The sequence below is a fragment of the Phalacrocorax aristotelis genome, chromosome 8 (genome assembly GCF_949628215.1).
Source record: "Phalacrocorax aristotelis chromosome 8, bGulAri2.1, whole genome shotgun sequence".
NCBI classification, from domain to species: Eukaryota; Metazoa; Chordata; class Aves; order Suliformes; family Phalacrocoracidae; genus Phalacrocorax; species Phalacrocorax aristotelis.
The window spans coordinates 12,411,604-12,436,312 of NC_134283.1; the positions used below are offsets into that span (position 1 = coordinate 12,411,604).

The following is a 24,709-nucleotide window of genomic DNA, read 5'->3' on the forward strand; positions in this document are numbered from 1 at the left end:
GCTCCTGGTGTTGCTCGGTGTCTAATCCTTTGGCTTGGCCACAAACTCTCAGGGCTTTATTTGGAGTAATAGCTGTAGCCTTTCAATGAGATCAGTTTTCAATAAATTCAGTGAAAGCAGAGCAGACTCCCAAGAAGGTCACATTAATACTGTTTTAATTGTCAGATTGTATTAGCATGGCCTGCACTGGCAAATTACTCATTTCTCATTTATATTAAACTAATTTATAGGTATTGCATTGGAGTTTTACAGTGATTTCCAATATTTACATTTTAAAATCCTTTTCAGTTGGGCAGATAAGTACATTTGTAATAGCCTAAAAAATAATTTAAAACATTTTAATGCCCTCTAAACAGAAATTGGAGCAAGTTAACTACCTTCCCACTTTTACCCATTTCTATTTAACATATTGGTTGATACATTCATCCAGTATCCTTAGAATTATTGAAAAAAAAGGAAAAAGTACTCGGGTGAGAGTGAACAAAACCGGGAAGAACAAAATTCAGCTGACTTGAAGAGAAACAGCAGCAGATCTTTGGATCCCAATCTCTGAGCTGCTAGCTCTAGTCTTTCTTCTTCCTTAAGAACTGGCAGCAGACACACAGTTTAATCGGAGTGCTCTGCATAACTCTCTGGAGGCACCGGCACTTTCAAAGAAAGTTTCAGCTAAGGATGTAATTCCAAAGATATTTTTCCTTTGATAAAGAAACGTTGTCTCTGCAGGTTTTTTCCTGACACAGCTACACCATACTTCTAAGAAAGATGAAAACAGAGAAAAGAAGGGAGGCAGGGGAAGACAAGTCTGGTAATATCGATTTCAGAATTTCGCTGTATTGCATCTTAATTGAAAGGCTAAATGCCCACACAACTCTGTAGGTTAGGCCGGCTGGTATTAGGAACCAATACTGCAATTTCCTTACACAAGTGTCTAATAACAACATCTGTGAAACCGGTTACACAACGGAATATTTCGAAGAGGGGAGGTTTTGAGTGCAAACACTGCAGATTTTTGCACCGCTGAGGTTGATCCCACAGCAGTTTGCCGGCGCCGCGGCCAGCCCTGCCTTTCACGGAGATACTGCTGCCCTTATCAGGTGCCAGGCCCGGAGCTTCTCCAGCCTCCCGGGTCCTGCGGTCTTTCCCGGGCTCCTGTCCCCCGCCAGATAAGGCTGCGGGAGCCCGGGCCCGCCCGCCCCGCCGCTGAGGTGCGATGTGGCTGTGCTGGCGCCGGTAACTGGCCCCGGTAAATGCTCCCCGCTGCGAGGGGCACCCCCGAGCTTGGGGAGCACCCCCGGAGCAGTGAGCCCGCGCTGAGGGACACCCACCCGCGGGAGACCGTATGTCCCCGAGGCGGGCACCGGGGAAAGCCGGCGGCGGCCCCGCCCGGCCGTGGGGAAACAGCAAGAGGCAAGCGGTCCCTGCAGGGCGGGCAGCCAGACTTTGCCGCGCTTCAGCGGAGCGGGGCCGCGCAGGAGCGGGCTGAGCCTCCGCCGCCGCGCCGCGGGGCGCCACGTCCAGCCAGTCACAGCCACCGCCCGTCCCCACCGCTCGAGGGACGCCTCACCCGCCCCCCGGAGGCTGCCCGGCCGCGGGGCTCCCGCGGGCAGCGGGGCGGTGAAGGGGCAGCGCTGCGGGGAGGGGTAGCTCCTCCCCGCCACCCCCGGAGGTGGAGCCGGGCGGCGCCGTGGGGCAGCGCCGGTATTTCCCGCACGGTCGGGGCACCAGCAGCAGTGGAGGGACAACTGGCTCGCCCGGAGATGACAGACACTCTGCCGCCCCGCGGCTGCCCGGCGGCGGAGCCGGTAGAGGACGGCTACTTTCGGAAGGTGGGAGGCGTGGTGGCCGGCTCTATGTGTCCCCCGCGGTGGGCTCTGCGCCCGGGGCAGCCCCGCCCGTGGGCAGTTCGGGTTTGGTGGTCCCCTGCCCACCGCTAGCGGGCTGCTTTCTCCCGGCGGGGAGTGTCGAGAGCTCCGTCCCTCGGCGGCGGGGAGCTGGGCGCTGGCCGGGGCAGGGCAGAATCCGGCGGTGGGCCCGGGCTGGGGGGCGCTCTGGGGCGCTCCGTGGGGTCCCGGACCGCCGCCGGCGCGACCCTCCGCTGCCCTGGGACACGCTTCACCCTGCGGGGCGGAAGCACTCGTACCTCTACAAAATGAGTGAAATTCTACCTTCTTTGGGTTTCACCCCCCCGCTCTTTCCTGTTCGCCCCCCACTGCATCTCCTTGTTCTCCCTCTAGTAAATGGCCTTGTGTACCTGCAAGAAAGTGTACTGGAGTAGGGCAGTGAAGTTAACAGACTCGTTAGGAAGTTTTTAATAAACATCTGCCCTAATTTTCAGACTGAGTGGGCGGCTTATGCCATAACCAGCGCCTGAGTTCCTTCTGCACGGCAGTAATCATAGTTACGCATGGTCTGTAATGCAGCCCTGTGGGCTCCTGTGAACTTCACCGGAGGTAAAGGGCAGTCACCGCCGTTTTCGGGGAGCTTTGGCTCAGCCTTCCCTCGCTGTTAGGTTGTCCGCGCCTGTAACTGTTGTTGGTGGGGTGTGGGTACACGGGGGTTTCGGTGTAGATTCTGGATCTGAGACCATAAACGGCTTATTCTACGGAGGAAAAAAGGCCTTATACATCAGGTTGTTGCTACTCCCCTCTGTGCAAAAATATCCCTCTGATGCACTTCAGCTCCCACCTGGATTACACGGTAGGGAGGCACGTGTGCTTTGCTCTGTTGTCCTCGTTACAGGCTGGCTGGGTTTTGGCCCCAGTAATCACCGAATTCATAAGCCTGCAGGGGCTTAAGCAACAATACTGCCCTTTAGCAGAGGAACTGCTTGCAGCTGAAAAGAGTGTAGTTTTACCTGTGCCAGCGGTGCTGCAAGGAATCAGTAATAATGAGACAGGTTGAAACAAAACTTTGACCAAATCTTGTCTGGTTTCTTCATTTGAGTAATCCTACTGTAATATGTGGTGAGTAATCACCTCTTTCTTAGTAGTCCATGGCAGGAAATCATGAAGTGTGGCAAAGCACTAATTATTTAGAGTTTTCACAGCTATGTTTTGTATAGTATGGGGTGCTCGTAGGCTGCCTTGAGGCACATTAGTTTAAAAAGTTGACTTTTCATGAACTTGTTAACTTAGATAAATCAACCCTTCCACCTATTTGTTTTTACGGATGGGGACTAGCTGAATTTTAACAACCAAGTTGTGCTTCATAAGTCGTAAGAGGAATATGTCTTCTGTACCCAGACTTGCTAAAGGACTGAGTTTATTTTCAATTAAATTGTATATTAAGGTTAAGTTAACCGATACAACATTAGATCAGTGTAAACCCTATATCTGTGACAGGAATGAAGTTTTTCTCATATATGAAAATACTGTAAGATCGATTTTATACCTAATCATGAGCATCTTTCCCACTTTTGAATTACTTATGCCTTAAAGCAGTAGAAGATGGATATGAATCTGTTATTAAATAAATCCGGGTGAGCCAGTGTTGCAGTGGAGCATTCTTCCTTCTGTTCACTCAGATCTTTGAAAGTTTCATCCAGCTCATAAATGACTTTATTAAAGTTGTAAGCTTCAGATCAGGCTAGATGCTCAAAGCCTTCTGTCCCTAAAAGTTGGATGTAAGCAGGAAACCAGTATTCCTTGTTATCCATTAGTTGAATGGTCTCAAAGATCAGAGCTTTCATTCTGACTCAGTAGTTCTAGGAGAAGTGGGGAGAGGGAAAAAAAACAAACCCAAAACAATCCCACTTCTGGAATCTTGAACAGCTGTGAACCCAAGGAGATACTTTGGGCCTGGTATCTTTAGGCCTTACACGTTCATCTGGATGGTATGTTAGGTGATCTCATGTAACTGAAGTTACTGGTTGAGCTGTTCATGTGTGTTCATGGGTCTCCCCCACACCCCACCCTGGCTCCTTTGTGTCACTTCCCCTTCCTTTTAAATCACACTGCTTTTTCTTTTCCTGAAAGGATTTGAGGGTTGGTTTACCAGCTTTGTTGGTGCAGAATCACATAAATTTCCAAGGCTGATCCCTGTGTTTTTAGATCAAAAGACATTTACTTAATTGACCTTCTTACTCTATAAGCTGTGGAGAAAGGTGAAAACACTGGCTTTATATCAGTCCTGCTCACAAAAAGGCATCCAAGCACTCTTTACACAAGGAAGTTGTCTTCTGTACTTTACAAGAATATTGTGCACAACGAAATTTTATAATTAAGAAAAATTGAGCAGTTGATACAATATCCATGTGTTTTAGACTCTTGATATTTTCTTTTGATAAATAGATTACTGTGAGAAGTATGCTCAATGTTGGTATAGTGCCCTTTTCTGTATTATGCTTTTTGAAGTCTTAAATACAGCATACCAGAAAACAGCCCTCAGTATCCTCAAGATGCAATATGTAAATCAAATTAGTTACTTAATTCTTGTTCAGCACTTTTTTCCTGTTGGGAGGAGGCCCTGTAAAACTATGACTGGCTCTATGTAAAGGGCCGTGACCTGAAATGGGGAAACAGATACACAGTCCTGTTTCCTGCTTAGACTTCTCTTGCCACACTGGAAAGTTAGGCTTGCTGTGGCACTGCCAGGTGAGTCTGAGATATGATGGGTGGCAGCTTCTGCAGTCCACTTGCACCATTCCTCAGAATCCCTCTCTCCATTTCCTTCCAGCAATGTCAGAGCTGTTCTGTAGGGACCTTTTATTTCCCTTAACCCATCTCTGTCCATTATCTCCTCCTTCCCGATGGCAAAGGCTTGTCATATTTATATAGGCAAAATTAAACTTTCCTTAAACCTATAAGATGCTTTGAGCTGGCTTGGGTGATTTTTTTTTTTTAATTATCTAGTTTTAAGGAAATTACCTGTGCAGCCACACAGGGTATATGCAACTCTGTCAATGTGGCCCCTGTTTTTTTCCCCTAACATTTCCCCTCCAAAACAACTCTCTTTAACTATTTGATTAGCCACAACTGACCTTGTGAGAAGGATTTTAGTTTTAACAACAGCAGCAAAAAAAAAAAAATCCTCGCTGGTGTCCTGAAGAGGCTATGGCGAGGTAGAAGAAGCACCTTACCTTCCATCAAAAAGAAGATGGATCTTCTGTCTAGAACTTTTTACTTTCTGGGAACATAATGCACCAGGAAACTGGTTCTGCTACTGATTTGTTTATTTCAACCATCAGATGCAGGTAGCTTAATTCAGTATATTGCATAGTACATTGCCAGGGCAAATTGTACCTGTACTTAGGTGGTGCAAGTGCTCTTGGACTGTCAGCCTTGTGCCTCATTGTCCTCTGCGCAGAGTTCCACATTCTTTCACTATTACTGGCAGCAACCTGTGAATCTACCATACATATCCCACGTATCCATCCAAATTCTGCTCCTGGTCTTTCTTCCCTATGAAAGAGCTTGTGGTCAGCAGAAAATAGTGACAAAACTAATGGTAAGAGCAAAGAACAATTTCTTTTAAAAGTAGAGCAAGGCATTTAGACAGGAAGGATTTTTCAGCAGACCAGTAGTAATTAAAGCAGGTCCATCCTTGTGTGCTGCTTTGCTTATGTGAGATGGTTCTCCCACCTTTGGGGAAATTATTCTTTAAGCCTGCCATGGCCCTGTGCATTGCTTGGCCTCTCAGATCTCTTTCTGGTTTTTGACCTACTTTTGAATTCTTGTGGGAGAAACAATTCTCTCTTTCAAGCTGTTCTACCGTTCCTTTTTGTCCCTTTTTTCATTACAGCACACAACCCCACTATACCAGTAACTTTTCACAAAGTAAATATCCCCAAAACACAGCAATATACTGAACCTGGGATGTTTATAAAGTAATATTCATTCAATCATGGGATCCAATGCTTATGTGGTGATCTATTAGTGGGACTATGCCTGGCCTGTTTTGTGGGGTGGGGTTGTTGTTGTTTTTGTTTTTTTTTTTTTCCTGGGTGGGTAGAAGCAGAACAAGGAAGAGATATCTAGCAAGTTCTTTCTCCTGTATCTTTGCCATCTTGGTTTACTGCTTTGCAGTACCTTATGCAGCCTGTAACTTCTCGCATTCCCTAATCAGTCAGGAAGTTGCAATAAATAATAAGAAAGAGCCATAGTTAATTTTCCAAGGTTACCCTTTCTGTAGCTCCAAGCATCTGTAGGTACAGCACTAAGCATCCTGTCTTCAATTTGGTTGTTTTAGATAGCAGTCCATTGTGGTGCATGGAGGAGGAGCAATGGGGCAGCTAGCTTAATTAATCTTTAATTCTGATCAGTTTAATGAAATTGCATAGTTTCTTTTCTTTTCCCATTCTTAAAGCTTTGGTTCCATTCTGTGAAGCTAGACTCTTATCATACAGACCAAGCTGATGATTCAGAAAGAAAGATGGTATATATTAGTCCTCCTTGTCAGGGGAAAGGGCTAAAACCAGAAAACAAGCAGCTCCATAAATGAAGCACCAGTCTGAAAATTATTATAGGTATGGTGACCAGCACCTCCCTAATTAACTCTCACTGCTTAGCTTCTGGGGTTTCTTCTGCAGGGTTTCCCCCTTCCCCCTCCAAACTGTAGTTAATATATCAGTTTACCAACCTGCTACACCTGTGCTTCCACTGGGGTTTAGTTCATGTGGTTGTTTTTAGTCATTAGTAGCCAGGCAACCATAAACATTAGCATCGACGCAGGAATATTTATTTGCCTATTTGCTCTCTTTCCACTTGTCTAGTGGTGCAGAAAGAATGTTGTGATGATTCATACCCCATGTCATGCCATATCCACTCATTATATAGAAATCCCCAAAATGTAAAACTGAAAGTAGGCCTTCATGTGAAACTAAGAGTCATCTGAAACTTGGTTAGTCAAGAGACAGACATCTCTGATGAAATATTTTCATTTTGCTTGGTGAGCAGTTTGGCAAAATGGAATATTGTATAGAAAAATATGTATTTGGAATTTAATACAATACTTAGTTGTAAAACTTGATATTAATCTTTGGGGCCAGGGACTTGTAAAATACTTGCTCATGGAACAAGTAGACCAGGCTCTGGAAGACTAGATCTTTCTCCTCCCTCTCCCCCCCTTTTTTTAACTCGGATAAAACTTCTGCTATTGAAAGACTTGCACTATATAGCTAAAATTTCAACATAGAACTAGTAGAAACATGCAAATAGAAACTTTAATTATAGTAGTAGAAGAAGGTACGGAAATAACCACAATAATTTAGCAGGACTTAGGATCAGTTCTAGAGATACTGGTGTGAATTGTGCTGTTTACTACAATTGCTGTTACAGCCAAAGAAGTTACATGCATAAGTTAAATCACATACAGGTCTAAATACCTGGAGGATATGGCCATTTGCGTACACTACTGGGCTTGACAAGCAGCACAGGTTGCACTGGCTGGAAAGGAATGTTTTATTTTAAGTAAGAAGGCACACCCAGTCTCAACTCTGTGTCACCTTCAGACAGTATGTAGCTCATCCTAAAAGTTCAAACCAGTACTTCATAAATCATATTTATGTTAATTTCAAATGCTTACTGCGATTACTCATGGTTTGGTAAACAGTCATGATTTTTGTGTCCATCACAACTGAATTTCTGATACTAATAGTTTTGTTTTGAAGAAAGAACTTCCTGGTATTCCAATTAAATACAACTGCTTCTGTATTTAGGACCCATACTTTTGATAGCAACCTTCTCTGTGTGGTAGGTAATTTATCAAGGCTTAGAGCCTAAACTTGGAAAACAACAAAGATATTGCCTATACCCCTTAGACTGGGGGATTTTAAGGCTCCTTCAGATGGGAGGTAAGCATTGTTGCCTTATGCAGAGGCAAGATCCATCTATAGCTAACCTGGAGTACCTGGCTGCAGGCTTGCCTAGCCACCTTCTCTGCCCCCACCCAATCTGTGGAATAAAATCTCCCCCAAATCCCACGTGAGTTATGAACAGTTAGTCAGCTGCTTCCTAGCTCTGCTTGAGCTCCTGCTCTTGAGCTGGCTGTGCCTGGTCTGACAGAGACAGTGTCACACTGAGATCTCACAGACATTCATAATACACCTGTTTGCCAAGTAAGTGTGTGTGGGGTAATGTTTATAAACTTAAAAATAAAACCCAGTGGGATATCCTGCCACCTAAGCTCAGGCATTAGTTCTAACAAGAGATGAGCAGCAATCCCATTGGAATCTCTTGGCATACCTTATTAATTAGTCAGAGGATTGCTATTGAACATGCAGGCCCTTCACCAGGAGGTGCATGTTTGTCTACTCTCAGAGTCTATTTCTGTCAAGGTGTTACCTGACTAGGTACCTAAATAACTTATAGCAATAATCTATGACTCTTGTGCAGGTCTCGCCTCTGATAATGATATATTAAAAAAACATCAGCTTCCTGATTCTGCAGTTCAACAGTGCATCTGAGCAGGACGAAATAAAGTAACTAGCTAACTGAACTTTATGTTTTAAAGAATTTTTATTGGTTCAGGAGGTAAGGATAATAATATTCAAGCACTTTAAACACTTTGAAAAGAAGCATAGCTATGCTGGGGGAAAAAGGCTCTAAAACTGATAGCTGAGTTTATTATTTGAACTGTCTTCAGGGCAGATTTACTCAATTTATTTGTCTTTTTCCCCTAGCCTGCAAAAGCATGTAATGAAAGCTTAAATCATACTTCATGTGTGGTCATTTTTGTAACTTCCTTAGTAATAACCATTCTTTTGTTGGTATTTAATTAATAATTTACTGATAGCATATAAGTCAGGGTAAAATCCAGTTTGTTCCCAAGTTGTCTTGGCTCGGCAAAGAAATAAACAGTAATTAAACAAAGCATCTAGCATTCTGCTGATGAGAAATGAAACAGTAGGTGTGGAAACCACTGGGAAGTTTGGCTGCCAGATATTGTAATGATCTGAACGTTAACATTCCTGGGATTGTCCAAATGTGAACCAAACACAAATGCTGTCTGGGAAAGGGATCTCTACATGGAGGAGGACAAAATGAAGTACTTGCTTGGACCTGCCTGCTAAATAACTTCTTAGTACATAGCAATTGTGCTTTACACGAGGGGGAGTCTTCCCCAGATGGTGGATTTCCCATGTGTTTTTGCAGATACGGGTTATTTTTGCTGTCTTCTATTCAGACTTCTCGCTATCAGTTTTCTGGCAGCTTGACTATAAATAAAGAGTTTAAGCCCACAAATGAACACAAACTAGCTGAGCGGCCCCATCCCCTGTGCAGGAGGTGCAAAAAGCAACGTTTTCCAAAAGGTAAAATATGAGTTCCTTATAGGCCTTGAGAAGTAAATGGGAGGTATGTGCTTGCAGCAGGTGAGCCTATCCTGAAAAGAGACTCCTCTATCCACAAGAAGCCTTTCATCAGGGAGACAAAAGTGCAGCACTTCCAGGCATGCTGGAAGTGATGTGGATGCCTCAGTCTATTAGTGCCTTGTCCTCTTAGGCCCCAGGGCTGTTTTTGCATTAAAGCTTCATACAGAGATTAGTGGCTGGTCCAGAAATGCAGGGGACATTGCTGCCATTTTTTTCTCTTTGTACAGAGTTTAAGATCTTTGCAGTTTTGCACTCATTGTTCAGTGGGAGCTTGTTTGATTTCTGGGCTGGAGCTTGATCAAAGGTCCACTGAAATAAACACACTGCTTATACAGAGCTTCATTGGCTTGGGAATCAGGCAGTTGATCTTCCTGAAAAAGATCCCAGAAGTAGAGCTATAAAGAAGTATTTGAATGATGCCATGAAATTTGTTTGGGACACAGGAGGGGCAGAGAGTTCTGGAAAGAAGCTGCAGCTTTAACAGAGAAAATGAAGACAAGGGCAAGGCAAGGATACGTTTAGGGAGGACTAAGTGGTTGTGAAAGAAGTTGGAAGAAAGCATAACAGACATATACAGGGATATAGAGATGAAAGGCCCAGGATGGGAATCAAGTATTCAAACCAAATGCAAAAGCAAAGTTCAAATGAAAATTGGCACGGATAGAGTGGAAGGAGAGAAGATTCGAATACCAGTAATGGAGAAAGATTATACAACACGGAGTGAAGAAAAAGCAAAGAAAAACAGCGGCAGCCTAGAAAAAGAAACAGGCTAAGAGCAGGAGGCAACTTGTGGATACAAGACCATGTTGTACCTTTAAGTGTGTCTTGCTTGTGTCTCTGTGTATAAATGTGTGTAAAGGAGCATAAAGTATTTGGTAGTTAAAGGATTACTTTTAATCTGAGAGGAATGATGGGTTTGCTATGTGTGCATGTCCTCTCCAGTAAGATGTTCATCTTCTATGTACTGTGCTTGCTGCCTGTGCTTTCTCAACAAAGAGAGTATATATCGTGCACTCAAGTTTTGGCCTTCTGTTGTAATTGGTATTTCAGTCCAGAAATATTTCTGCAACTTGAAAAAATATGCAACAGTAAATTATTCTAGTCATCTGGCAAATGGTGCTTCTGAAAATGTTTGCACAAGCTTCCTGTCATTTTTTCCTATTTATTAGAAACTTTTCAAACTATGGATTTAAAATTATTAATATTAGGCTATGTGCTTGCTCAGTTGAACTACTGTAATCTGGATTGATCAGCTAATTTCTCTATTTTCAAGTCAGTTTGCCTTCACTTGCCAACCCAAATAAGAACTAAACTTCAAATAGACGATTAGAACTTCATGTTCTGTTTAAATACTTGCTTTTGTTGTGCTGGTATGTCATTGCCTGACCACTTATAATTAGAGCCTATTGAGAGACTTTGAAATGCTGTTATACCAAAATAATTTTTTTCTAGACAAAACTAAGAGGAAGAGGTCCAAAATAGTGTGTAATTTAGTGGCTGGAGTACTTGAGGGAAGACTTGTATCAGAGACATCCAAGCCTCCTTCTTGTGTAATGAATGATCTAGTAGGACCCTGATAAGCTTTGTTACCCAGCAAGGCCAACCAAAAGGACATGGTTTATATTTAAGGGTAAGCCTTAAAACAGAGTGGTCTCTTAATATTATTTTAATATTATTCTGTGGTACACCAGAAAAGTGATCCTGGGCCACAAAAAGAGACATCGTGTTTTCTTGCAAATGCTGTGGAAACTGAGTATGGATAATCTCCCAGGGATTTGATTAAATGCTATCTCATATAAAGTTTAATGTAATGTTTTAATGATATGCAAATGAAAAAGTAAGTGTAGCATTTAGCGCTAGGTTAATGGTTGGACTTGATGATCCTAAATGTCTTTTCCAACCTAAATGATACTGTGATTTCTGAACATAGAGCTTATCAGTGCTCACCAGAGTACAATGGCTCAGTCCTGCCCAAACACGGGTTGCAGTAGTTTTGAGTCCTGTGCTTGTGTAAGGTATGCACGTACACAGGAGCATTCTTGTGAATTCTGAATTTCATGCTTTACTTTTTAAGGGCTTAATTTGATGAGTTTCTGAAGGTATAATCATTATCTTACCCTGTCAAGCTCTATTATTCCATATCATACCTTATCCTATCTCATATTGTACCATTTCCCATCTTACTTGATACGGAGCTATGAATATGTTATCTTAGGCCAACAGGTAACGAGAAGAACGAATGGGCGGATAAATCATTGCATCTGGCACTGTGAACATACACAGATGAAGTTCTTAGAAAGCTTATTCATATTTTACATTTTTGGTGCAGTATGCAAAGGTGCTGTTGGGTTAGGGCAGGGCAGACTTAAAGATCAGAGAGCATTTCCTGGGTGTGAAGAGCTGTGCAGGTAAGCAGCACTGTGCCAAAAATAAGTTTGAGATATGAAGAGAACCACCTAGGGAAGGAGGGGTAGGAAGCATGCTGAAGGTCTGAGCACCAGAAGGAACAAGAGCAGAGATCCTCAGAAAGGTTCTTAAAACTGTGAGTAGTGGTGCCACCAAAGCTTGTTTTCTGATAGAGTTGTATTTCAAGCCTGCGTGTGTCCCGATACGGAACTCTCATATTTTTGCAAAGGTTAAGCAGAAGCTTTGATAGGAGTTCTGCCTTGCCAGATACTGGTTTTATGAAACCCACAGAAACTTCATAACATGCTGTCAAATTTGGTTGTAATTGGAAAAAAGCTTTAAAAGATTTCTAGGGGAGAACAGACAGACTCACACGTGTACATAAGCTTTAAAACAAGTATTTTCTGCCTGGATTTTAATGTTGCATGCTTTGGTCATGATGTCTCTTGCTTTTAATGACCATGTTTGAGGAAAGAAACACTGTCAGTCTTTAATCACTGATGTCAATGTAGTTAATTTGTATTCATACAGAACCCATGCCATTAAAGTTCATCTGAATTCAGTGTTACTCCTTTTCCAGAGTCTGTTCCAACAGCAACAAAACCCCTCGTTTCCTCAATTCTAGGGATGTAATCCTCTTGCTGAGACTGGTCGAAGCAAACTGCAAAATCAAAGAGCTGTCCTAAACCAACAGATCTTAAGAGCAGTAAGAATGAGAGCTGGTGCTGAAAATCTTTTAAGGTATGTATTGCTACTTCCCAGTTATCTTGCCTGAGCAACAAAATTATTTTTTAAAAAATTTTTAAATGACTCTTAGCTACTGCTTTTTACCAGTCTGCCTAACTGCTCCCCTAACATGCTGAATAAATTACTGCTGGATGCTTTGTGAATCTCCCTGGAGTTTTTTAAATGCTGCAGCTCTAGAGAGTTATTACCTGCTGTAAAGTGCACTTTCAAAGCTGCTGTGTTGTAGCAAATGAGCTGAATGTTAGACTATCTTATGTTGCTCTGTTTGATCAGCTTTATTGCTAGTGATAATGGCAAGTGAACCTTGCTGAATAATGTAATGAGTCCTTTTTACACCTTGCATCAAATAAAGGTATTGTCACTATGCTTTTTCCAAGATTCGTTAGGTCTGTGCTTTGCAGTGGACAGGACCATCGGCTGCCTTATTTATTCCATGTAGTACTGATATAGGAGTAGGCAGCTAGCATACATCTAATTTGAACTGAGTTACAGTTGCCACCAAATTCTCCTACCATTCGAGGTGACTGGGAGAGACATTGCCTTTTCTCTATTACATTTTGTCCATCAAATGATTTTTTTTTTTTTAAGACACAGTTTCTTATGTGGCTGTCCCCCTAGGAATAGCCTAATGTCGACTCTGTCATAAGGCAATTACATCCCGTGGTTAACTGCTTGGCAAACAGTCCTGTAGCTTTCCAACAATCTATCCTTCTGTTACACAGGAGAACTGAAAATTTCCCCAATACTCATCTGCAAGTCTTCTGTTGTGTCTGTTTCTCTGGAACTGGAGGAACAATGGGTTTCTGAGAACAAAACAGTCAATAGACTTCCACTAGAGAAGTGAAAATGCTTGGATAAATTCACTTTTCTTAAACTTGCCGTTAATTGATAGGTTGCCCTTTGCCTGTCACTTGCCTTTATCTCCAGTCTTGGCAAGAGAGGTGACAGATCCAAAGCTTATATAGTTTTAGCCTCTGTGACAGACTACGTTTTGCTTTGTTTTCTGGTAGTTGACTTAAGGAGTAAGACTTAGGGTCTTTTGCTACCTCTTGTATGCATAGCAGAATTATTTTGCTTTTGAAACTGAACACTGTTCATTCAGTAGATGTTTCTGCATGCCAACTCGGGAGGAGTGTTTGGAAAGGCTAGGGGGATGAGCAATATCTAATGTGAACACCGGTTAATCTAACATTCAACCTAAAGATGTTTTAAAGTTCGGCTCCTGATACCAATGTTAACTCCTGAAATACTGAAGTTGCTATTGACAAGAGTGGGAGCAAAGCCTATTTGAAGAGCAGAGGATCGGACTTATTTCTAAGTTATTAAAAATCTAAAATGAATTTACACCTGTTAGACTCCTAAAACTTGCTAGCTCTTTGAAAGAAGCAATTTTAAAAGTAACTTGACCACAAGATAGTTCACGTGACTAGAAGTATTTACAGTCTCCTAAGGGAAAAGCATAAATAAATGAGCTTTATGTTTTCAGCTTCTATTTGCATTTCATCAGGTTCTAAAAGAAGCAAACCAATTGCTGTCCACAGGGAGCCTCCTGCAACAGGGCTTGAGAAAAAACTGGAAATGCAAGTTTCTTTACTTTTGGCTGAAAGTAAATGCTAGGCTTGAAACAAATGATCCGTATCGTGCAAAGGCTTTTGTTTTTAGAACTTCTGAAAGTCACCCTCTCCTTTTCATTGTCTTTTTCTCTGGAAGTTCTGAGTTAAAACTGAATTCAGGGTAGAGTTGTGTGGATCTCAAGGATATCATGTTGCCCCTTTTGCTGTCTTCTGCTGTTTGTCATTACAAAGTATGTCTACAGTGCAACAACATGAAAAGGTAATCAAATTAACTCTAAATGGGCATGGATGTTGAAAGCAATTATAGCTGTATTAGGGAAGTTCACCTGGATGGACCATTGGGGTTTCTAAGAAAGATACGGGAATCCTTCCTATGAAGGATGGTAAGCTAGACCAAACATGAAGGCTTAATAACATTGTAATTAAAATGCTGCTAGCATTAAAGCTCACCCATAACTGGTGGTGGTGCTGCATTTATCAAGGAAGATCCACTGCCCCCTATATTTGTGTCCAGTTTGGCTTATGCAGACAGCAGATGAACATGGTTTAATCTAAGCAATCTCAGGTATTCAATGAAGTACAGCACTGAAAATTCACAGATAATGCGTATTTATAATATGAAGACAGCTTAGCATTTTAGCCTTGGAATAACTAGTTCTTCACCAAGCTGCTCTGTAAAACTGGAGGATTGTTCAAAGGGGAGCCTAGATGTGTGAGGGGGTTGCTCATAAATATTTGAGGGTGAATTTTATCTTAAAATAAAGGTAAATGCAAAATGCTGCAAACTCAAAATAAGTTTGTTATTGTCGAATGATTTGGACTTTCTAATGTAGGGGTACAGTATCTTAAGCCTGGTTATGGATCAAGGCCTTTTACCTTAAACTCACATCTGTGGTTATAGATCTATAGTCTCAACAGATCATTATTCAGTTTACAAAGTGGAGGAGTCTCTTTTGAAAAAATATCTCCTGACTCCCCCCACCTTCACCCTCACATCTTCTAGGAAAAGATCATATAATCCAAAGATAGGATAGAGACTTCGTTTAAGATGCTTTAGTTTTGTTGAATAATGTATCTGAAAATAAACCTGACCCTTAATCACCAAAAAAAAAAAAGGACATAGCAAATCTATGTGTGTGCATGCTGTTATCTGGAAACTATTGCAGGCTCTCTCTTGACAGAAAAACCTAATACACACTGAAACATGAGGTCTTTTATCGTCTTTTAAGGAGCTAAAAGAAAATCTTAAAAATGCTGAGAATGCTAGCAAGGGGCTCAACCAAGCTTATGTACAAAACTTTTTCCTCAGCAACAAAAAGATCCTATGTCTCCCTCTCTCTCTGCAGAGCAACCACCAACAACAAAGTCCGAGAGCAGGTACTACTGGAATTGAGTTTTGTAAACTCAGACCTGCAGATATTAAAGGAGGAATTGGAAGGACTTAATATCTCAGTAGAAGTTTATCAAAACACAGAGTAAGTATAAAGCTAAGTTACTCAAGCTAAGTTACTCAATTATTAACAGATCTTCTGTTTACCACTGGAAACAAAATTGTTTCTAGGTGAATGTGAACGCTGGACAATAATTAAGTGAAAGAACAGAGAGCTTGATAGGAAGAGAACATATTTGATGGTAGCTTTGTTGACTAAGGGTTAGTCTGCATATTTGTCTTGGGAAAGGTATGTACCACTAATCCTTAGATAGAGAGTTCCTTCGTGGAGGAGAGTATCGTGAGACTTGAAAAACTCTTGGGACTTTATGGGGAGACACGTGGCACCCAGGAGGATTTCCAGTACTAGAATGGCTAACTGGTTCACTGCCTTCTGGAGTGAGCAAACCTAGTGATGTAATATCTGTTCCCAAATGCAGTGCATATAACAGTCCTCTCTTTAGCTGGAGAATAGAAGTCCAATATTGATTTAGAGCTCAGAGCAGACGCTAGGTAATCTTTAAGGTGTGCACTTCAGTGATAGAAATCCATAAATTAGCTGGCTAAAACAGAAATTTTTAGTAGATGAAGTTGGAATTTTTCCAAGTATTTTTCCAACTTTAATGAGCATGCTAAACTTTAAATTTCCTCAAAGAGAAAATTTCAAAGTTAAAGATTATTCATTGCCTGAATACTGCAATGATTTCTGTATCAGTTAGATGTCTTGTTGCTTCTAAAACTAAATGTTTACTATTTGATTAACAATAGCAGCTCAAGACACAAATTAAAGCACCTCTTATGAGGGGGATATAATTTTGGGTCCCTTTTAGCACTATTCTCAGCTAGGTGTTAACTTTCATGTGGACTACAAGGAATTCTTAATAGAGAAGGGCTAAGCACGTTTCTAGAGGGGTATCTTTCAACTGAATGCTGGTTGATGCAAAATATCTGTGTTTCATTTTTCTCAGAAAGAAACTTACCGTAAAGTTCCTGCCATCCACCCCCACATCAAACTTTGACAACTATTTCATGCGCAAATATTTTTTGTTCAAGATTTTACCAGTCTTCATAGATGCATGCTAGCATAGAGAGCAGTATGAAAGTTATGGCTGGGGGAATGAGCGAAACACTCCAGAAGTACTATTTCTTCTTCTAGCTAAAGAATATTCGTAATGAAGGGTGAGAGGTAGGTCAGGCCCCAAGGCAGGTAGAAGCCTTGCAGCTGGACAGTTGTATGCTTTTTATTCTCTCCTGATCCTGCTTCTCCAATCTGTTTTGAATGGTGTTTTACCTTTTTGATGCTGTTCATTCTAAGCTGAATGCTTTTTATGTTCCATCAGCTAAAATAACTTGCTCCCTCTGTAACTGCTCTCCAGCCTTTAATGGCAAATAGCTATTAATAGTTGCTCTCTGAATCTATTGTGCAGATAGTCATCAACGCGAGGCCACACCCACATGACGAGGTTACACTGTATTGTGTTACACCAATCTGAAGGGTTGGCCTTCCCAGTACTTGCACGCATCTCAGCTGGATTGGGAAGCATGATGCTATTTCTGCTCTGTTCTGGAAGTCCAGGATCACCTCCCTAACTGTTCAGTGTCCCCATGATGTTGACTGCATGGGTGTGGCACCTCAGAAACTTGTCATTCAAGGGAACTGAATTTCTATTTAAATGCTGGTGTCTACAGGGACTGTGGGTGGTACTCGAATTCATTATATCAATAAGTTAGGATTTCTTTTGCATGTGTCTTGTTTCCTTTTGGGGAAAAAGTCTTGATATATTCTGTTGTAAAAGTGTTGTGGTTTGGTGGTTTTTTTGTGTGTGGGTTTTGTTTTGGGGTTTGTTTTTTTTTTCTAAAAGCCTCATCAGAAATGAGTCATTTGTACTACCTGCAGTGGTGGTTTGGCTCTGTATCCTGGAAGTCCTTTTCAAGCTAGCAGAGCCACTTTCAGGATTGTGCCAACTAGTTTAAGGACTCTTCCTCTGCTGAGGAAGCTGCATTCCTACTTTCACCTTCCCGAGATAAGGTTTTTACCAGTAAGAAAGTGATTTTGCTGACTTTGCTGATAAGGCCATATATGAATTACACCCATGGGATTTCGTAGTTGGTAATCGAATGCTCTAAACAATGATTAGACAGCCAAACAGTTGTTTTCAGGAAAAAGTTAAATATCAGATAAACCTTATCATGCCCAACACTGATCTATTAAACCCACTTGACAAACTATGTATCTTGAAGAAATTCTGATATTTCTTTTTTATAATTGGGTGATATGCTTGGTGGAATAGCAGTATATGTAGTTTTGGGGGGATAAATGGTGCTTTTTAATTCGTAATAGTCTTATTATAAGCTAGTGTTGTTTACTAATATGATCCAGTTTTAAGTCTGTGATACAGATATGTATTCTCTTGAGGATAAGATTTTTTTAAAGTCAGTTCTCACCGTTATTGCCCCTTGATATTTTAGAGTTTGGCTTGTTTAGAGGTTAACATCTAGCATGGTCTATAAACTACGTAGTTCTCAGACTTCCTAGTCTTAGACCTTTCACTGTTAAAGTTGGTATACTTTGGCCCTGCTTTTCCCTGCGTTAGACACACATCGCTTCTACATATGAAACCATTAGCAGCATGTAAAATACTGATGATAACTATTGATGATTACCATAGCTCTTACTGTGGCAGATCTCATAGCAGCTCTGGAGCTGTTTTCTGTCCATAAAACTTGTACAGGTGTATAAAGGTTGAGCAAAATTGCAGTACGACAGCCTTTGAGAGTCTCCTTTTCTTTCCTTGAAGGAAAAATAGGCTCAAACGAAAAAAAAAAGCGCAGGCAAGTAGCTTTCCTCACTCTCTTCTTAAGGAATCTTTGGCCATTAAGCAGACTTTCTTGGGCAGGGAGGAACTGTTAAACTAAGTACCTTTTACCTGAACACCCATCAGCATACTAAGGTTCTGTCCTCAAATGAAACAGAAGTAATTATCTTATCAACAGACAAACAGAAAATAAACATTTCTGAATCTCTTTGTTTTTTCCATAGAGAGACTTTCAGCATTCCCTTGGTACCTCTTGGCCTGAAGGAAACCAAAGAAGTAGACTTTACAGTCCCCCTCAAGGTAAATTTCAAAGACACGTTTCAGAATGAATAGTTAATAGAAATAACTTTCCACTTCAGATCTGTTTAAAGAAGTAGAAGTAATTTATGTACAAATTTATTTTTTTTTAAATTTGCCTTAAAACTGAGATCACAAGTTGAAAAATTAACCAGCAGTTATTTGGGTCGTTGCTAATACCTGACTAGGACAAAGAGTCAGAAGATGTTACAGAAAATCCCACTTTAGAGATAGGGTTAAACCAAAGAGGAAAAAAAAAAAATTCCTTCAACAGTTTTTGGTTCCAGTAAGACTGTTGGTTACCACTCTTAAGTGTGAAAGGAAGTAGGAATGAAGGTTTCACTCAGCATAATGCAGTGATACCCCAACTTGCACTAGCCAAGCTAGCTCAGTTGGGAAGCAGTGGTGCAGCATTAACACTTCTTGTTTGTTGGCTAATATACTTTGCTGCCTGTTTGAGCCACCTTCTGTATTTTTTTGGCTGTGTATTGTGCAGCATAGACTTTATCTTGTGGTACACTATCTTATGTCACTGCAGCATTTGTCTTGACTTCTACTTCTGTGGGTTAATCTCCATGGTCAGATTATGGTACCACTTTATGCTACTGCAGCTTTGTTAATTTAAGTGGGATTGCTGACAAGAATTTGGCAGTCTCTGTTAACAAGTTTTTGTGGTCACTTGATTCCCTTGTTATTTTAGCTAACAGGGTTCATTTGTCCCTTTCAAAACCACTAAGTGTTGTTGTTTTAAACACCCACTGGAGTTAATGTAATAGGTGTTTGGTTCCTTTGCACCAGACTGAAATTTCTTGTCTTGGATATCAAATCAAATTATTAATGCTATTGTCTTTTTGTAGTCTCATTGCTATATGTTCCTATACTATTGACCGGAAAGGAATACATAACATGCAAATCACAACTGAATCAATTTTGTACTGTTTGCAACTGCAGAAGAAAAATTAATGAATAGTTTAGGTTAATTTTAGATATTTCAATTCTTTACTTTTTTTTTTTTTAAGGACTTTATTTTGGAACATTACAGTGAAGACAGTTCTGAGTATGAAGATGAAATAGCAGATCTCATGGATCTGAGACAAGTAAGTCCAAGTATGGCATATCATGAGGTCTTCTATTCTACAGTTGTAAATAACATTTGTATGAATTGGAATATGCCGCTGTTACTTATAGCATACCATATTCTTATTGACTTCATCTCTGAGATATGGAACATGAATCTCCGTCGTCCAAGAGCTTTACAATCTGAGCAAAGAACAGTGAAGAATAGGATGAAGCTATGCAAAGTGATTGAGCTCTTGGCACAACTTTGTAAATCTTGCAGATCTAAGATTTGTCTTATCTACTTTTTTTACTATAAAGTATTTTAAATTTAGCAGGACGAGTGTTGAAGTGAATATATCAGGTAAAAGATTGTAGTATTTCTAACTATTGTTTGTTTCCGGTATTTACTAGAACCATAAACTTCGTAGCTTTCATAAAATACCTACAATCTTTATTTAATCAACTGTCAGACTTGCCAAACAGATCCCTTTTGCTTCCTTAATTAACTCTGAGACTTGCCAAACACATACTCTTTGCTTCCTTAAAGGTTATGTGCTACTTCTGTGCAGCTGAAAAACTATTTGGAATGCATCTATATGGCCTTAAGCTTACTGTTCTCAGACTGCACACATTTCTATGATATGCAGAAGTCCAAAGGAAGCAGAGCTTTATCCTTGGTGTTTCAGTATTCATTCTGTAACTCAACAGAGTATACTTTAATCTATTGTATTTTAAGGCCTGCCGCACTCCTAGCCGAGATGAAGCTGGCATTGAGATGTTGATAAGCTATTTCCTTCAACTTGGTTATGTAGAGAACAGATTTTTCCCACCCACCAGGCACATGGGAGTTTTATTTACATGGTAAGTGTGTAGTTTGTGTTTGTCTTTTTTTTTTTTTTTTTTCCTTCTTCAGAACACTGTTAATCATTAACTGTCTTCTGTTTAAATTTAAGCATGTCACATGTTTCTCCCCCCTACTCCCTGCAGTGGGTGTTGTAATTTTTTTTTTCAATGTTAAGAGTAAACCTGAATACAATATACCCTTTTCATGCTTAGAGAGAAGCCATTGGCTAGATTATGATTTGGGCTACAGGTTAACACAAGGGGAAAAAGAGAATAAATAATCTTCATTTTGGATAACTGCAGATGTTTCCTGGACTCTGAACCTTGGTGTACGAAGCAGATGGGGAATGGGTCAGACCTTAATTCCCCTCTTCCAGTTTAAGATGATCATTTGGGCCAGAAGAGAGAAGGAGTGGCATAATAAATTAAGTGGAGTGTTCACTGCATCTATAAACAGAGTTTGACTCTGAATTCTGAATTTTTATTTTTATGATGAAAAAAGATGACTACCATGCAGCCAAGAGGAGCTGTTAGATTTCTAGTCATAACTGCAAGAAGAAACTTCAAAATACAAGCTATAGAGGATCTGACCATGCTGCCAATGCTTGATCTTTGGCAACATCTAAGTACGAGAACATAGCAGCACTTATGGATACTTACCCAGCACACTCTCAGCCTCTGTGATGTTTTATAGGTGCTCTTGAGTTAGATACAATATGCTTATGGAGGCACTGCTGTAAAACCTGCCAAAAACTAACCTTCAGATAAAGCTGTTCTCTGGCTTGCAGCACTTAGGTTGTCCTCACAGTACATAGTGGTATTTCTGTTCACCTTCATTTCACCATAGCAGAACAATTGTAAGAATTCCACTGCCCTTTTGAAAAAAACAATAAAAATATCTGTTGTTTCAATGGACTCTGCTAATCTTAACACTACTTCTGATATCTGCTTCCCGAGGTATGATTCCTTCACAGGTGTCCCAGTGTGTCAGCAAAATCTGTTGCTTGAAAAAGCTAGTATTTTATTCAACATTGGAGCCCTCTACACCCAGATTGGAACAAGATGCAATCGTCAGACCCAGGCTGGACTTGAAAATGCTGTTGATGCTTTTCAGAGAGCTGCAGGTACCAGTTTAAAAATATTGGGAAGGTCTTTGTGCAAATGATCCTAATCTCATCCTGACATCCTGCAGATTTCTGCATTTTTCCCCTGCTTCGTGACACAAAAAAGGAGGAATAGGGAAATTCAGGAAGCCTAATGAAGAGCTGAGATGATGAAGCTTTAATTCAAAACCTGGAACTGTAGTCTGAACATGCAGATAAAGACAGCGGATACTGTGCTTAACGATTAATGAACTGCAGTTCAAAGGTCCCGAGTAATAGCCCTAATGTTAACTGCTTCATTGTTCATCCTTTGTTTCACCAGCATAGCTGCTTTTACCTCAGTGATGTTACACTGGTCTAAAATCTGTACAAGAAACAACTTAAAGGGTTGATAAACGGCTGAAAACCTAGTTTTTCCATATGGTCTCTTCAAAATTAATCTTATTGTGTTTTCCAGTGAAATTTGCAATTCACTGGAAGTCGACTACGTATTGTCCATAGATTCTAAAGGCAAACAGGTTCAAAATTAATCGACCAATCTCTATCCCAAGTGAAGAAAAATACAAATTCTAGTAAAGGGAATCATATCCCATGTTATAGAAGCTTTTTTTTGTGTTGGGTTTTTTTTAACTAGATGTTCTAATTTTTCTGTAAATGTCAGCTGCGCTACACATAATGCTTAAAGACATGACCTATGTAATTAATACGTACTGTAGGATTTATTTCTGCACTAACAGTCTGTGGCTGTTGTTTTCCACTCTGTGGGTAGCTTTATGAGCTACAAACTGTGGACCACAGAGTTGAATTGTCATAAAACTCCTCTTCTGAATACAGAGCTATCAAAAAGATTTTATAATATTTCTTCACGCATTTATTTAATAAACTGGTTTTCAACCTTTGTATTTCATTTAAAAGAAATTTCAGTACTTGAGAAATTTCTCCATTTTGCTGCTCCTGCTTCCATTTTGCAAATAAAAACTCACTGCTTTTCATTTCATTCAGCATCTTTATGGAACAGAATTAATTCACAAATTGAAATGCATCATTTGCTACCATAGTACCTTTGCAGGGCCCCAGAGCAATGTGCTCAGGAGGCATTTCATTGTACCGGTGCATGGCTGCGTGACACTGTTCATTATGTTGGTAGAGGCATGATATAGAGTATGTGTTACCATTTCTTGGTGCTGAATACAAAACGTTGCACAGAGTTTATCCTCAACAAAGCTCTCAGTGTGTATATGCATACCGCATAAGCAGAAGTATGTTGAGAACAACAAAAAAAAAAAGTTTGTTTTTTATTTTTTTTGGTCCCTGTACTTTCAGGTCCTTTCAGTACGGCACTTCGTCAGTACTTGGGATGTGCCTGGCAAGTCTGGGGGGTTTTTTTGGTGCAAAAAGGCAGAGGTGGCCATAATTCGAATTTGTATAAGGGCATATTAGTAAGTTAAAAGTTACAAGTGTAGCATAAAAACAATTAAAAAATCTCAGAGACTGGTAGTAGGAAAATGCAGCACACCATGGCCAGAAACAGATGTAGTGGCAAGAAGTAAGATTACAGAAGCTGGGACACTTAAAAAGCAGAGGTCTTATCATTATACTTTTGTAGTATTATCAACAATTAGCAGGCTAGTAGAACTCACTAAACCAGTTGGATGACGTGCTTGCTGAAGGTTATGCTTTCATCTGTGAAACTGTTACTTAATGTTTGCACTACAGTTAGTGTTTTTTTCTTAATTTGATAAATTATAGAAATTATTAATACATTGGTAGAACCAAATGTCTAGAGCAGAATCTAATTTTACCCCATTGAATACGCTGTTCTAGCTTACCTATGGGGATGGAGCTAAGCTTTCATTGGGACACAATGCACTTAGCAGCGTCTGAAAAGGAGATTCATAATTAAGTTTATACGTTTTTGTTTTTTCCTTCCATTGAGGGTTCTACTGTCACCTTCTTATAGTTGCATAGATCTCTTTTCCTTTCTTGTCCTATAAGCCCTAGCCTACCACTCCCACGTACAAGTCACAATCAGTTTGGCACAGCTTTATGGTCTGTCACAAGAACAGTTAAAGCAAATCTGAAGGTATTGCCCGTAAAACTTGCAGCTTCTGTTGCTCCTCTGAACTGTAATTTTGAGAACTGTGTCTGGAGATGTTTGATGGGAATGCAAAGCAAAACCCTTAGGTCAGTTTAATTTCATGTGTACTAAGAATCCCTTCAGATTGCTATAGTGCAATTCTAGAAAGCATGCTTTCAGTCTTTATTATTATGGTACATGCGAGAATTAAGTTCACTTGTTTCTGTCTTGCAATGCTGACAAAACTATTTTGTAATTTCAGGACTCCTAAGCTACTTAAAGGAGACCTTTACTCACACACCAAGTTATGATATGAGCCCAGCTATGCTTAACGTACTAGTAAAAATGATGCTTGCGCAAGCTCAAGAGTGTGTTTTTGAGCAGATTGGTCTTCCTGGAATACGCAATGAGTTTTTCACACTAATGAAAATGACACAGGAAGTTGCCAAGGTAAAATATGTGACTTCAAATTTTGTCTTTAAAATAACTGTTTATAGTGCTGTTACTAGCTACAGTCTCTAGTAATAGTAACAGAATTTATTAAACCTAAATGTTAACAACCATTACTGAAAACCAGAAGTAACAAGGGGCAGCTCACAAGCTACCATGAGAATCACAACCTTTCAGAAGATTAAAATGCAAATAGCTGCAATTTAAATATCATTACTTTAGAACTCTTATGATTTGTTTTAAATTCATAATTAATGAAGTTGAATAGGAAGATGCTGGAACACTTGGGCAGTGAACTGTCCAAAGGTTTTTTGCAAGCTATTTATCATATTGCTCTTTCAAACAGTACAGATCTTGTCCACAGAACAACATACAAAAGGACAGGTTTGTTTGTGTAGTTCTGTTAAGCATTGAATACAACCTGTCTGTTATTTCCCAGCAGCTGGAGGTTGTGCAAACCTAAAAAGCTTAAGTCCAAAAGAATAACTAAATTGTAACTGGGGGAAGGACCCTGATGAGCAGAGTCGGACTGATAGCTGCAGAGCTGTCTTGGGGCTTGCCTGAAAAATGGAGAGGCAGGCTGTGCCCCAGGAGGTAGCAT

General features: G+C 40.4%; 1 protein-coding gene across 1 annotated transcript in view; it reads left to right on the top strand.

Annotated features, from left to right (window-relative positions):
- Positions 1 to 1,219: 1,219 nt before the first annotated feature.
- RHPN2 (rhophilin Rho GTPase binding protein 2) overlaps positions 1,220 to 24,709 on the top strand; it is a 31,093-nt gene continuing 7,603 nt past the window's right edge. Inside the window, exons 1-8 of the mRNA XM_075101413.1 lie at positions 1,220 to 1,826; positions 12,339 to 12,454; positions 15,381 to 15,509; positions 18,504 to 18,579; positions 19,596 to 19,673; positions 20,372 to 20,496; positions 21,436 to 21,602; positions 23,921 to 24,108. Coding sequence (XP_074957514.1) covers positions 1,248 to 1,826; positions 12,339 to 12,454; positions 15,381 to 15,509; positions 18,504 to 18,579; positions 19,596 to 19,673; positions 20,372 to 20,496; positions 21,436 to 21,602; positions 23,921 to 24,108 — 1,458 coding nt within the window. The 5' untranslated portion in view covers positions 1,220 to 1,247. The remainder of the gene's footprint in view (positions 1,827 to 12,338; positions 12,455 to 15,380; positions 15,510 to 18,503; positions 18,580 to 19,595; positions 19,674 to 20,371; positions 20,497 to 21,435; positions 21,603 to 23,920; positions 24,109 to 24,709) is intronic.